The 14,207-nt window shown below is 43.0% G+C and overlaps 1 protein-coding gene across 9 annotated transcripts in view; it reads right to left on the minus strand.

The window, feature by feature from the left end:
• SLC1A2 (solute carrier family 1 member 2) overlaps positions 1-14,207 on the minus strand; it is a 142,847-nt gene that overhangs the window by 26,673 nt on the left and 101,967 nt on the right. For all 9 annotated transcript variants that reach the window (XM_027578366.2, XM_027578372.2, XM_027578371.2 and 6 more), the window contains 2 exons: positions 7,248-7,481; positions 1,898-2,092 (listed from right to left, as the gene is read on the minus strand). In XM_027578366.2, coding sequence (XP_027434167.1) covers positions 1,898-2,092; positions 7,248-7,481 — 429 coding nt within the window. The remainder of the gene's footprint in view (positions 1-1,897; positions 2,093-7,247; positions 7,482-14,207) is intronic.

The raw sequence follows: 14,207 nt of genomic DNA on the forward strand, positions 1-14,207 counted from the left end.
TTCTGGGGGCAATGATCGCCTCTCCCTCTCTCCATCCCTTTCCACTTTTCCCATCCTTCCGCTCCCTGGCTCACTTCTCTAGCCCGCTTCTGGGATGCTGTACAGAGTATTACACACACATTGTCACGGCAGAGCCTCACAGTAACCCTGCAAGGTACACGCAGTTGTATCTGCTTTCCATGGGGGAAATCACGAGTTGGACAGACGGAGAAACTTAGGGTCAAACAGCTCGGCCGTTGTCTGCTGGGATCAGAATAGTCATCTGTGTGATTGCCATGCTCTGCGGGCCTGATGCTCCCCGCCCCTGATCCCTCCAACACTGAATTAATCAATCCCGATCATGGGTCCCCGGTCCATCCTCTCGTCTCTTAAGTTTTCATCTAATGGTGTGAACTCAATGGGAAGTGGGGTTGCCATCGAGGCCAAGAATTCAGGGACCAGAAATCACCTTGCTTGGCTTCAAAAGAAGGGGTTTCATCTTTCGTTCATCTCTGAGTTTTAAAGCAAAAGAGGTTGGTAGTCTCACATGCATTCCCTGACAATGTGGCTTAGAAGGTGGGATACCCGGGGTCCGAAGCATGTTTTCCCCTGGGTGACATCATGGCACTCACTACATCACTGTCACATTTTTCCCTCATATTCTAGAAGTACTGAATTTTATTGAGCATCACTAATAGCAATACTACTAGTAGCTAACATTTGTTGACAGGTGATTATGTCCCAGGTACAATACTCCCAACCCCCTAGAATGTCCCCAGTATACCAGTGAGGAAACTGAGGCTCCCCTATAGCACAGCTATGGACTGAGTTGTGTCCTCCCTATCAAATTCATTTGTTGAAGCCCTAATCTCCAATGTGATGGTGTTTGGAGGCAGGGCCTTTCAGGGGGTCGGTGAGGGGGTGGGCAGGTAAGTACACCATGAGTGTGGTGGCCTCATGATGGGATTAGTCCTCTTATCAGAGGAGACCTTCAAGAGCTTGTTCACTCTCTCTGCACACACCGAAGAAAAGGCCAGGCGAGCAAACAGCAAGAAGGGGAACACTAGCCAGGAAGAGGATAGTCACCAGGAACTGAATTTGCCAGCACGTTCATCTCGCACTTCCCAGCGTCCAGAACTGTGAGAAATCAATACCCCTGGTCTGTGGTATTCTGTTATGGCAGCCTGAGCTAAGACAAGTACATACCTCACGGGGTGGTTGTAAGGATTCGATAAATTAGTATAAGCAAGTAAGTATGATCTTTAAGTTTATGGAGAAACAATGTATTTTTAATGATCTCTTGGGAAAGCGTTCTTCCTAAATTTCTTAAAGGATGAATACATATGGCAAAAATAGGTTTAGTAAAACGTATGGATCTATATTTGTGATTTCGTTGTAATAAAATGGTTTGTGTTGTATTGAGAAATCTCTTCCTTCCAGTATTTCATCATTTCTGCCATGACCCTCTGAAATGCTGAAGGGAACATATTTTAATGAAAGGAAAAGTGGATCCAGAGTCAGCCGCTGTCAGCCCCAGCTACAACCCTCCTGGCTCATTAACACGGCAGCCTTGCACAAACTACCCTGCCCCTGGAAGCCTATGCCTCCTCATCTATTAAATGGCCATAGAAATAACTGCCTTGCAACATCACGGGATTGTTAAAAATCAAATAATACCAAATTTCCAAAGCAATTTCACATGTGCAATACAAACAGCAGGCCTAAGTATGAGCCTGCTTCTTTCCTGTCACAATATTTTCCCCTTGAGACTGCCAATAACTCCTCTTCTGTGTTATTTTCTTCATCATTCTTCCACCAGGGGACCTGAAATTCAAGTGGCCCCATCAAATGGAGTTAGTGTGGAAGGGGGTAGGGCAAAAGGCCATTTCAGTGCCTCCCCAATCCACACTCCACTCACCTCACAGTCACAATCTGGCCTCCATCCAGGATAACACCGTTCATCTGGGCAATAAAGATGGCGGCCACCGCTTCATAAAGGGCCGTACCGTCCATGTTGATGGTTGCTCCAACCGGGAGGACAAATCTGGTCACGCGCTTATCGATTCCCAGATTTTCTTCCAGGCAACGGAAGGTAACAGGCAAAGTTCCGGCACTAGGGAACCAAGAGAGAAAGAGAGACAAGAGTTTATGTCCACTTTAGAGAAGCAGGACAAAACACAAACTGGAATGCCACCACAAAGTGTTTGTTCTTTTGTTCCAATCAAGCAATGTGACATGCAAAAAGCAGTATCTGGAGCCAAATTAAAGACCAGCTGTTTGGAGTTTCAAGTTCAATCTTATTAAGATGCTCATAGGCAGCAAACTCTTTGTGTTGGCTCTGGTTTTTGAGATCTACTTAGAGCTTTAAATCCTTTTTCCTTTGATCAGTGTTTCCCTCTTGCATTAAATATTAAAGACCATTTGATTGCCCACATTAATTGAGCTGCAAAAAAAAAAAGTGTCAGAAAACAATGAACGTCAACAGTGAAATGGAATGGGGAATTTTTGAATGACCCATAATTTCATGCTAGAAACACTTTCCAACAAGATGACTACAGGGGCTGCATCCAGTCTCTGGGAATTGCCCTGAGCTAATTTTGAGAATGCTGGACAAACATGTTAAACACCACTTAGCCTGAACCTGAGCTTCTAGCAATTCACTAGGGACCCTCACAGACAGTCTAACTCCCTGATACATGGTCACTGGCCAACTGTACTGTCTTTGCAACATAGAGCAAAAAGCACGTGCTCTGTAGCTAATCAAAGACCCAATATGAATAGAGTGACTCCACCCCAACTCATCCCAAGTCTGGGACAGGAATTCATGACCACATGACCCAGCCTCGAAGGCCAGAACCCTTGACATGTTCGTGTGTCTTCTAAATTAGGAGACCTGTAAGGATAAGTGTTGCTGACAGCCAAAATATTATTTCCATGTGGAGAGAGGCTCATGAGAGAGTAAGTGGATTGGCTTCAAAATTTAAGTAATATGGAAAGAAATGTAGAACACCCAAACTGCCATGTGAGTGCTTTGTGATCCATTCTCTTTGGGGTTTGAATGTTTTGTTTTGTGTTTTGTTTTTGGGGGCTTTTTTCTGTTCAAACCTTAGCAAAGTGAATTGGGTGCAGACATACTTTTTTCTATCATGTGTTGACAGCCTTAGTCATGGTTCCCTCCTTCTACTAGTCAGAATTAGGGCTCCCGCCAAGCTTAACATAGACACTTGCCAGAGGTCTCAGTTTCTCAGAGAGTGGGAGAGAGCCATCAGCTTCAGAGAAGCTACTGAGGATGCAGATTCCAGGGCCTACTCAGAAACAGAAACCAGAAGCTCTAAACTTAGGGTCACCTAAGTTCTGCATCTTCTTAAATCACTGACCCATAGGTTCCTAATAATAACCTTAGAGAAGCCAGAGTCATCTTACGGGAACATTCTTTGTGATTTCAGGTCAGGGGTCTCATGCCTCTTCCTTGGTCTTAGGTAGAGGAAATGAATGTTTGGAGACCTCTTGTACCTTGTACCTGGTTGGCTGTACCAGATGTTTTAATGAGACTCCCCCACGCTACCCTTTCTTTGGACCCCTTTGAAGGGTTGGCAGGACACCGTAACTTGTCTGAAATGGCAGCTGTGGTTGGTGGCTGGGATTCTAAATGGTATGAATCTGAGCACACTTCTGGGAGGACTGGAATATGTTGATTTTTATTATTGCATCCACTTTTCCCACAATGTCATCAAGAGGTCTTCAGACAATTAAATAGACTGGAGAAAATAATTGGTAAATCATGAAAATATTCTCAAAATCATAGATACCCAACCAATCCAACCTGGGACTTAAGAATTTTAACTCTTTCCTGCCCATCCAACATTCTGACATTGTTTCTTTGGCTCCTGCCTCAGCGACCTAATGACAGTTTTCAAATATTGCATAATAACTAGCAGATACTTGACAGTCTTCTTTTTGTCTTTTTCCAGAGTAGTTTCAACAGCATGGACTGATGTCAGCAGGATGCAGAGAGGTGTGTCCCAGGCTAGCCCCTTCCATCAATCCTCCCTGACACCAGCCTGTTGAGAAAAGGGAGTCAGTCCCTTCCACTCCCCCTTCAGTCCGGGTCCAAGGAGGTAGAAAGAATAGTTAGCTGGCTGTACTGGGGCTTTGTGTTTTTTCCCTCTGGTCATAATGGCAGAGTTAGTTCTTAGTATGTGACTCATGCCACAAATTTTTCCTTAAGTGTGTTTTCTTTTAAAAAATGAAATTCCACATCCCGGCAAAAGCCACAGTTTAACCGACGACTAAAGTCGCTTGAAATACAGGGTGAGGAGGAAAAATGGGTCTAGCATTTGGGTTATCTTGGCCAGACAACCCAAGCATTTGTCTGATTTAAATATGAACTTGGGCCATCCATATGCCTTTGGGATCTACCTTGTCTAATTAAAGGTACTAGGATAACTGTCTAGACATTCAAAGGAAAGATAATAATATTTTTGGAAGATTTAAAGATCAAAACCACAAAGGTATTGGAAGAAAATATAAAGTAATATTTTATCATTTTTGGTGGGGATGTTCCTGAGAAAAAAATCAAAATTCCAAATACTAAATGAAAATGCTGACAACTTTGATGATACGCAAATTAAAAACATCTAGGGACAAAAAGCAATGCAAATTTTCAAGATAAGTGTCAGGTGGAAAGGAACATCATTCACAACATGGGACACATGAGTTAATATTTTTATACATGAAGAGAGTTAAAGACAATCAGGAATGGGCAAATTACCCAACAGGAAATGACCATCACAAACAATTCACAGGGTTGGGGAGAGGAGGAGAGGATGGTCAATAAGAAGGCAAAGAGAGGGCGCCTGGGTGGCTCAGATGGTTAAGCGTCTGCCTTCGGCTCAGGTCATGATCACAGAGTCCTGGGATCAAGGCCCCCATTGGACTCCCTGCTCAGTGCAGAGCCTGCTTCTCCCTCTCCCTCTGCCATTCCCTCTGCTTGTGCTCTTCTGTCTATCTCTGTCAAATAAATAAATAAAATCTTAAAAAAAAAAAGGCGGCAAAGAGATGTTTCCCCTCACTAGTAATTAAAGAAATGCAAAATCAAGGAGATCATTTTTCAACAATAAGATTGGAAAGTATTAAAGTGACTGATAATATCCAGTGCTGGTGAGTAGGTGGGAAAAGGCAGCCTCGCACACCCAGTTAGTGGGGACATAAACTAAAGGACTTTTCTGAGCAGCAAGCTGGTGGTATGTTTTCACACAGTTAGTGTGCTTACCACTGGACTCAGAAATTCCACTTCTATAAATTTATCCTAAGGGGATCATCGGACAAGCTTGTAGAGATGTATTTATAAGGATGCTTGTCACAGTCCTACTTAGGACTTGTCACAGTCCTACTGTACGCTTTATACGTACATCACAGGGTGGAGGTGGGGTTGTACTGTAGCACCCACAGTGTATTATTATGCCATTTAAAAACAGTAGGAAGATATAAATTGACAGAACCTTTATAATATGTTGACCAATGAAAAATAGCAGTTTACAACATCTATACATAGTACACATTGGAAAAATATAGAACTATTAAGATTAACTAAAAGGGTTACTATTAATTATCCCTGGGCAACAGAAGAACTGGTGATGTTCATTCACTGTCTGAACTTTTTCACAATGGGCAAACACCACGCTCATAACCAGAAAACAAATATAAAACTAAACATGATTGTTTTGGGGGGAAAAAAAGATTTACTTTTTCTCCAAAGAGAGGGGGATCTTTATGGATAGAGATACTTAACCATATGAAATCTGTAAGACCAAGAAGGAAAAAGGAAATTTTGGGGTGTTTCCTTTCATCTTGGGAAACTAAACGCAGGGTCTAGATCCCCGGGATTATATATATTTTTAGCATCTTCTGAAATCCCACATTCTACTAGTACCAAAATCTCATTGATGTGCAAGATGGAAATACAAATTTGGTTTCTCAGGTGGTCACCCCTATTGGCCTGTTGGGTCACTTAAGGAAAAGCTGACTGCCTGCTCAGTAGCCTTGGGACCGCTGTCTCGCTGTGTCACAGGGTGGGCACCTCACTCACAAAGCATGGTCACAGGCTCAACAACAAGGACCCGCTACCTGTGATTCCAGAGACGATGCTGAGCTAGGGGCTGCAGAGTTTGCTCGCCTTCCCGCCATCTGCTTCATGACCTTGGTCTTAGTTTCGTGACCCTTAGTTTTATGCAGAAATACCAATGACTAGGGCAGGCTGAAACAATAAAACTCTTTTAATCTTTGAAATTCTGAATTGCCACGTGTTTCTTATGTACTTGTTTTTGTTTGTTTGTTTTTGCTAAATTCAGTCCAAGAAGATATGCACAAAAAAAATTTTCCCCCCTCTGCATATCTCTTCAGTCCTCATTGGCTTCAGATGCCTGGCAACTTAGTTAACGAAGAAGGAACGGACTCTCAGTCAATGTCAAGTTGAATCAGTGCCAACCTGATTTTCTCAAAATCAATGGGGCAGAATGGTCCACTAGAGGTTCATGCAGAGGTCACAGACCTGACTGACTTCTGTTTTTTTTGTTTTTTTTGTTTTTTTAATCTTACCTAACACATTTACCATGAAAAATCTCACTTTTTCTACTTTTGAAAATCAACTCCAACAGAGCGGTATTTTGTGATAGCGTTTTTCAAATCACAGGTGGGAGAATTTCTTAAATAGCTTACCATCCTGTCATGTCTTTTTGGGAAACATTTAAAATGAAACGAATGCTAGATATGGCGAATTAGGCATGCAGATTAACAGCATGCATTCATCTGGGAAATATTTCTTTTTAAGATTTTATTTATTTATTTGACAGAGAGATAGAGAGACAGCACAAGTAGGCAGAGTGGCAGGCAGAGGGAGAGGGAGAAGCAGGCTGTCCGCCGAGCAGGGAGCCAGATGTGGGGCTCGATCCCAGGACCCCAGGATCACGACCCCCTCGAGCCAAAGGCGGCCGCTTAACCAACCGAGTCACCCAGGCGCCCCGCGTCTGGGAAATTTAATATGAGGTATTTCCAGGACCGTTACCTATCAGCAAACATGTTCATCAGAAAGCTCTTAAGTTCCTAGGAGCCAAAAATCCAAAGCATTTACCTTTTTCAGAAATACTTTAATAATACATGAAACACATTCTCATTGAACTTTATGGTGAAAGGGTTTTGCAAAGAGGAAGTGGCAGAGAGGGGAAAGGAATGAGCAGAGAGAAAGAAAGGTGATTTCTTGTATTCTCTACCTGGAAGCAGTACCCAGGGCAGTGATCCAAGCTTGGAAAATGCCAGCAAAAAAGGAGAAAGGGTTTTTCCTGGTGACTACAAAGTAAATCAAGGGGAGAAAGATGCCCCCATGGATGATGAGGCCCACAATCACCGTGATCATGTACATCCCCAGTTGCCTAGCAACCACTTCTAAGTCCTTGATTGCAATGATCTTTCCACAAATTAGGCAGGCGATACCCAGGGGAGAGTACCTGAAAAACATAAAAGAAAAACAAAAACAAAAAAACATTGAAGAGATCCTTATAGAATTCACAACTTATATCTGGGCCTTACATGTACCACAACCTGAGGAAAACCCTTCGCATTTCTGTACCAAGAGTTTTGCTGGAGGAAGTCCTCGAGATTCGACAGCTGTTCTTCACTTCAGACTAACCGCACAATCTGAAATCTGTTCAGTGGATCTGGGGGCCTCTGCTCTGATGAAAAATCCAAAGGTGAGCCCTGTTGCTCAGGTGATTTTCAGGAATAGCAGACACTTGCTTTACCATCTCCCAAGTAAGCACCAAGCTTGAGAGGCACAGATGCTTCGAGAATCTTGTTTGGCTTCCCTGTTCCCCCCAACTCCATCCTTGAAAACTGGGAATCCACTTTGAGCTTCCCAGAAAGCTCATTAGCGTTTCATGCAGCTATAAGCTGGTGTTGGTGAATTTGCTTTGTTTTTGCCTTAGACAATAGGAAGTTTATTAAAATATGAGAGAGACAGAGACAGAGACAGAGACAGAGAGAGACAGAGAGAGACCTACCAAAACAAGAAAACCCTCTGAGCCAGAGAGTCCATTTAGAGAGATGTGGTTTTATTACTTCTATGTCTGAAAGAATTTCTTTCCGTACTTACTCTACCAGGAATGCTGGCTACCCTGTCCTGTGTCTCAGGCAATACAGTAAGACCTCTGCATACATCACCTCATTTCATTTTTACCACAACCCTGAAATCAAGGTATCATTATTTTTATTTGGCAAATGAGGAAATTGAGGTTCAGAAAAGTTAAGACCAGTCCAAGACCACAAAGCAAGGAAGTAGGAGAACAGTCTCAGCACCTGTGACTCTCCGAGGGTTGTTTTCCCCTTACCCAGCCAAACCACTTTCCTTTTTTTTTTTTAAAAAGATTTATTTATTTGACAGAGAGAGACACAGCGAGAGAGGGAACACAAGCAGGGGGAGTGGGAGAGGGAGAAGCAGGCTTCCCGCCGAGCAAGGAGCCCGATGCGGGGCTCGATCCCAGGACCCTGGGATCATGACCTGAGCTGAAGGCAGACGCTTAACGACTGAGCCACCCAGGCGCCCCAAACCACTTTCCTTTAATGAGCAATCGGAGCTCTTTATACATATGCCGACAGTTTCCCATATACCGATTTATTCTACGTAAACTCCTTTCATGCTTCCATCTTGTTATTGTTTGATCGGGACTTTGGAAACGGTTTACTGCTGTCCTCGCTCGTGAGGGCACTAATTGTGCTCTCTCTCCTCTTGAGTGTGTTTTTCCCATGTTGGGCAACATCCTTTTTTTATTGCCCCATCTGGTAGTGTTGGAGCATAAACTTGTTCAGCCTGCGACACCTTCCGACTGAAATGAAAACGTTTGTGGGGAAGTTGATACCTTAGTAAGAATTATGAACTTATTTGAGAAAAAAACTGGGGGAAATGAAGTCCCAAAATAAGGCCCCCAGCTGGGGTAAGGGAGTCAGCAAAGGGAGACAGACACCTAAGCCAGATTTGCTGGTTGTTTTTTGTCTGTTTGTTTTTGTTTTTTGCAATTGTGCCTGAAGCAAGCAAGCCCTTTCCCAGGTAAAGAAAAGATGTGGGTAGAGGTTCCTGGGTGGCTCAGTCGGTTAAGCGTCTGCCTTTGGCTCAGGTCCTGATCCCAGGGTCCTGGGATTGAGCCCTGCGTTGGGCTCCCTGCTCAGCCGGGAGCCTGCTTTTCCCTCTCCTTCTGCCTACAGCTCCCCCTGCTTGTGTTTGTTCTCTCTCTCTCTCTCTCTCTCTCTCACTCTCTCTCTCTCCCCCCCCTCTGTCAAATAAATAAATAAAATCTTAAAAAAAAAAAGAGGTGGGTAGAGGAGAGTGATATACACAATTACATAAGACATGGAGCTTGTCCAGCCACTTACCAGCTACATGACCCTGTAGTGACTTAATCCCATTTTATAGATGTGCAAGTCGAGGCTTAGGCTGCCTCCAACTTCATGGGATTGCTGCAAGGATTGCATTTTTGAGCATGCATGTGTATGCACTGTCAAAGTCCCACGCCCGTCCCTGTCAGCACCACTCTGACTGCTGACGAAGGAATCCTGTGGTCACACATGTACACCATGTCCTCTCCCCCACCATGCTTAAAGAGCCAAGTCTGAGTTAATGTGGCTTTCTAAACCAGCTCACAGACTACTGTCACCCAATGGCAGATGGTTTTATGAGCAAAATACTTTGTCAAGAGGAACCTTCTGAAAGAGCTGATTTGTAAATGATAAGACTTAGTGAAAACCTTAGAATAACTCTCTTCCCTGATGAGTATCCAGCCTGTAGCCTCCATGTCTTTGAAGGTTGGCAATGTCTGAGGGCTGTTTCCACAGGCATTAGGGAGTTATGTCCTTAAACTCTTGGCTTTCTCACCATTTTACACTCTCCTGGTGTGCCCATGGTCACATCTCCTAGATCAGTGGGGTTGTCTCAGGGGCCAAGTCTTTGTGGCAGGAGGTTGTAAGCAATGAGTATAATACACCTTCCCATAAAGCCAACAAGCATTTATCTTCATAAACCAAGAGATCAATTCTTTTCCAAGTACCAGCCACCCTTTAAAGATGTCCAGAAAAACACAACTATGAGCTGTTCTGGGCGCCATTCAATTTTCCTGCTCTTCTGGAAACGCAACTTGCAGAATGGAGAAAGAGTATTTTCAAGGCTCTTTGCCAAGCAAGACCAGCTATCCAGTCCCCCTGGAGAACCCATTTGAGCCAGAGCCAAATGAATCAGAGAGAGGAAACATGTTACCTCCAGGACACTCAGCTTGCTGGGAGAAGTATGAGTTCCCACTGTCAGTGGAGAGTGTTACTCAAAGGCCAGAAGGTAGAGTGTCAGGGTAAATAAACATGGCAAGCAGGGACCTTAGTTAACCCAAACATCTTGGTCTCCAGAACGAGAATGAGCATTAATTCAGACAAGGAAAGAGCCTTTATCGTCCCTGGTGCCTTTTAGGGCCATTACTTCCCTGAACCTGTTTTCAAAATGAGTAGCTTATGCTTCCTCTCAGGAGCTGGAGCTTCTGAGCTCCTGGGTTTCTATATAATTATCTCATTGAAAATGACACTCCACGGAAACGAAAAGGACAAACGCCCAAGATTCAAGGTTACCACGCAAAGTTTCTGAGTTGAAGCAAACAATCGAAGCCATAAGCCAAAGTGCGTGAAGAGAGGGTTCCAGTAAGCTCCTGAAGCCAAATGGTACCCAGGAATCACTGCACCCATTTCTAAATTAGAAGAGCATGACTGCAGGGCAGGGAGAGAGGATACCTTCTACACTGTCCTTAGGCTACTTGTATCTGCAGCTCCAGGCACTGTGGTCAAAGCCACTGATTAATCGAGGACTGGCCTGTCAAGTCTTTTTCTTCCTGTTGCATCATCCATTCTTGCTTCCATCCACTCGGTACCTCTGTGCTTGTCATCTTCAGGTTCCCTCCCACCAAGTTGCCTTTCCCAAGACTGCTCTCCACTCTACCAACAAAAACTCATACACAGAATTTAACATACCCAGACCTCAGTGTCTCTGTGCATTCATAGACACCAGCTTCAGAATCAACCTGGCCTGCTTGGTAACAACATGGATTCCCCAGACCCACCACATATCTACTGACTTAGAATTTCCTGGAGCTGACCTAGGGGGCATTTATATTTTAAACAAGTTTCCCAGGTAATTCCTGATGTGTTTGGAAACCAGTGTTTGAAGGGATAAAATCTGCTCTACAACTGATGAAATGCAGATATCACTTGGTTAGCCTTTGGAAACCACTTATGTTAGCTGCAACTGATTCAAGACCTTTAGTCTTCACGCATTAAAGTAATTAATTCAGGACTCTGAGTCACAGGACAGAGGGTGGATCAGACACTTAGGTGGAGATTAGTTGAGGGACTTTCTCAGTCTTGCCATAAAGGCGCTCTGGTTCTATCCCACACTGCTATTGGTTTCCAATAGCAACACTAGCCTGCCAGTTTGGGATAGATCCCAAAAGAACTAAGAAATGGAAGAGTCTGTCAATAAAGAGCTAAACATACATTCCAAGAGTTACCTAAAGGTGTTGTCTGTGTTCAGGCTCAAAAAGTAACACAAATCTCCATTTTTCCCAGTTCACTTAGAGACAGGTGTTCTGGCTATCCAAGGAGTGACTTCACTGAGAGTTACTATGTGTGGATTAGAACTTTTAATCAGGATAGAGTGAAAATCAGTATGTAGAGCCTCCAGGCTTGTAGCCGCCAGGGACTTCCTTTTGCAAGTCAATAAACCCCAACTCATCATGGTAGCCCGCAAGGCCCTATGAGATCTGCCTCTTACCCACCTCTCCAACGTCACAGCTTTCCACTCCCTCACCAGCCAACCACATTGCAGCTACTCCAGATCTTCATTCTGACCCTTGAAAACACTTCACTTGCTGTTTCCTCCCTCTGGAAAATTCTCCTGTCGGTTCTTCGTGGAGCTACCTCATTTCATTCTTCAGGTCTTCCCCAGACAGCCCTCCTGGATCCTCTGGATAGAGTCCAAGCCATACTTCCATCCCCCCTCACTCTCAGTCCCACTGTCCTGGTTACTGACTTTGTAGCACTGATTACCATCTGAATTCTTACTTGCTTCCTTTTATTCTTTCTCTCTTTTCAATAGAATGTAGGCTCCATGAGGGCAAGAATTTTTCTCTGTCTTATTCACCATTATATCACTAGCACATAAAATCGCTATTGTTATAGAAGAGGGACTCAAAAAATGTTTGTGGAGTGAAAGGATGGATGATGGATGGATTATGGATGGATGATTGTATGGATGGATGGACAGTTGGATGGATGGATGGATAATGGATGATGGGATGGATGGATGGATGGATGGATGGATGGATGGATGGATGGTTGGATGGTTGGATGGATGGATGGATGGTTGGATGGTTGGATGGATGGATGGATGGATGGATGGATGGATGGATGGATGGTTGGATGGTTGGATGGCTAGATGGCTGGATGGTGGTGGTGTTGGGTTAACAGGCAGAGAAAATTGAAAGAGTGAGCAGAGATCTCACTTCTCACTTTGTGTTTCTATAGTGGTGAGATTATGCAAAGTTTTACTTTCTGTTTAGATTTTCAGATTTTGAAAAAATGTTTTAAAGAAATTTGCAAAAAATGAGGATATGAAAATCATACTGAAATTAAGGGTTTTTCTCTCTCTCTCTCTTTTTTTTGTGTGTGTGAATCAGAGGGCCTCTTAGACTTCTCAAAGAATCCATGAACACAGAGAAACAAAGGCTATGGATTGAATTCATAACAGTAATGGTAATCACAAAATAACAACAATGATAATACTGGTTCATAGAAAGTGTTTAGGCAGGTCCCAGCACACGAGTAAAGCTTTGTAACTGTTGGTCACAATTTCATTCAATTCTCACAGCAACCCTAGGCTGTTGATTCTATGATCAATCCATTCAGATCAGAATGTGGGGTTTAGAATGTATCTAACTTGCCTAGAGCCACACAGTTAGTAACTGGAGGAACCTGGATTCACTCCAGTGTGAAGTCAGACAGAAGTTGAATAAGGCACTGTACAATTAATTAATTAGTTAATAAGGCACTGCACAACTCCCATTACTTAGGCTGTGTAACACTGGGCAAGTTAACCTCTGTGCTAAGTTTTCACATCTGGAAAATGGGGCTAACAAAACTACCCATTTCTGCTAGGTATTATCCAGACAAATGAGTCAGTTAATGCATGTAAAGCAACTGGAACAGTATTAAGCATACAGCAGGAATTTGGCAAATCTTAGTTACGATTTAATGATAATTATGATAATACTAATTAGCTCCTCAGTAATAATTAGGTACAGTACAATAAAAGAGGTAGTACTGAGCACATAGCAAGGATTTCCTGACCCTAAGTTATAATTTAGTAATAATCATTATTAGAATAATAGTCATCTCTGCAATGTTCTATTTTGCTATTCTACTATTCTTACTACCACACAGAGAAGAATCCAAAAGAAGTGATCATTTAAGCTGTGAGGTGGTCAGTTAAAGAGTAATTGACTGTTTTACCCAAAACCTTCCCACACACATCATTATCCAATGCTGACGGGGCAGCTAAAGAATGAAAGAAATGTGTAGAAATGACATCTCATGTCATAGAACACCCTCCTGACTGTCTAGATGAGGTAACTGAACGGCTGTCAGAAATCATTCTATAGGCCTTATCCCTGACTCACAATTGCTCTGTATCTCCTGGGATTTGATGCTAAATCTTTAGGAGTTTTGGTTTCAATGAATAGGAAACCTTGATCCACACCCTTCATCTCTGTGGAGAAGTGAGCACACCCTTCATCCCATGATTCATCTCATCTCCTAGATTCCTTTTCTTCATGGGCTCAGTAGAAATGACATTGCCCACATCATTGGCATAATACAGAAATATGAACTGCATTTTTAGAGCAAGGATGCTCATTCTGCTAAAAATTCTAGGAGTCCAGGGCAGATCCTAATGTATACTACCAATAGGCATATCCTACTTTATGCATTATCATCTATTAAATTCTCAGCAAGCACAGATGGATCTAAAAGACTCTAAACATATTTTTTAGAGCATCACATTGTGTGTGACTTTAAATTTTCATAAAAAAGAAATATTCAGAAACCTAGGATTGCCTTTTACCAGCATCCCATCCATGTTTTAAAAGTACAAC

This window comes from Zalophus californianus, chromosome 11, assembly GCF_009762305.2.
Source record: "Zalophus californianus isolate mZalCal1 chromosome 11, mZalCal1.pri.v2, whole genome shotgun sequence".
In the NCBI taxonomy this organism is placed as follows: Eukaryota; Metazoa; Chordata; class Mammalia; order Carnivora; family Otariidae; genus Zalophus; species Zalophus californianus.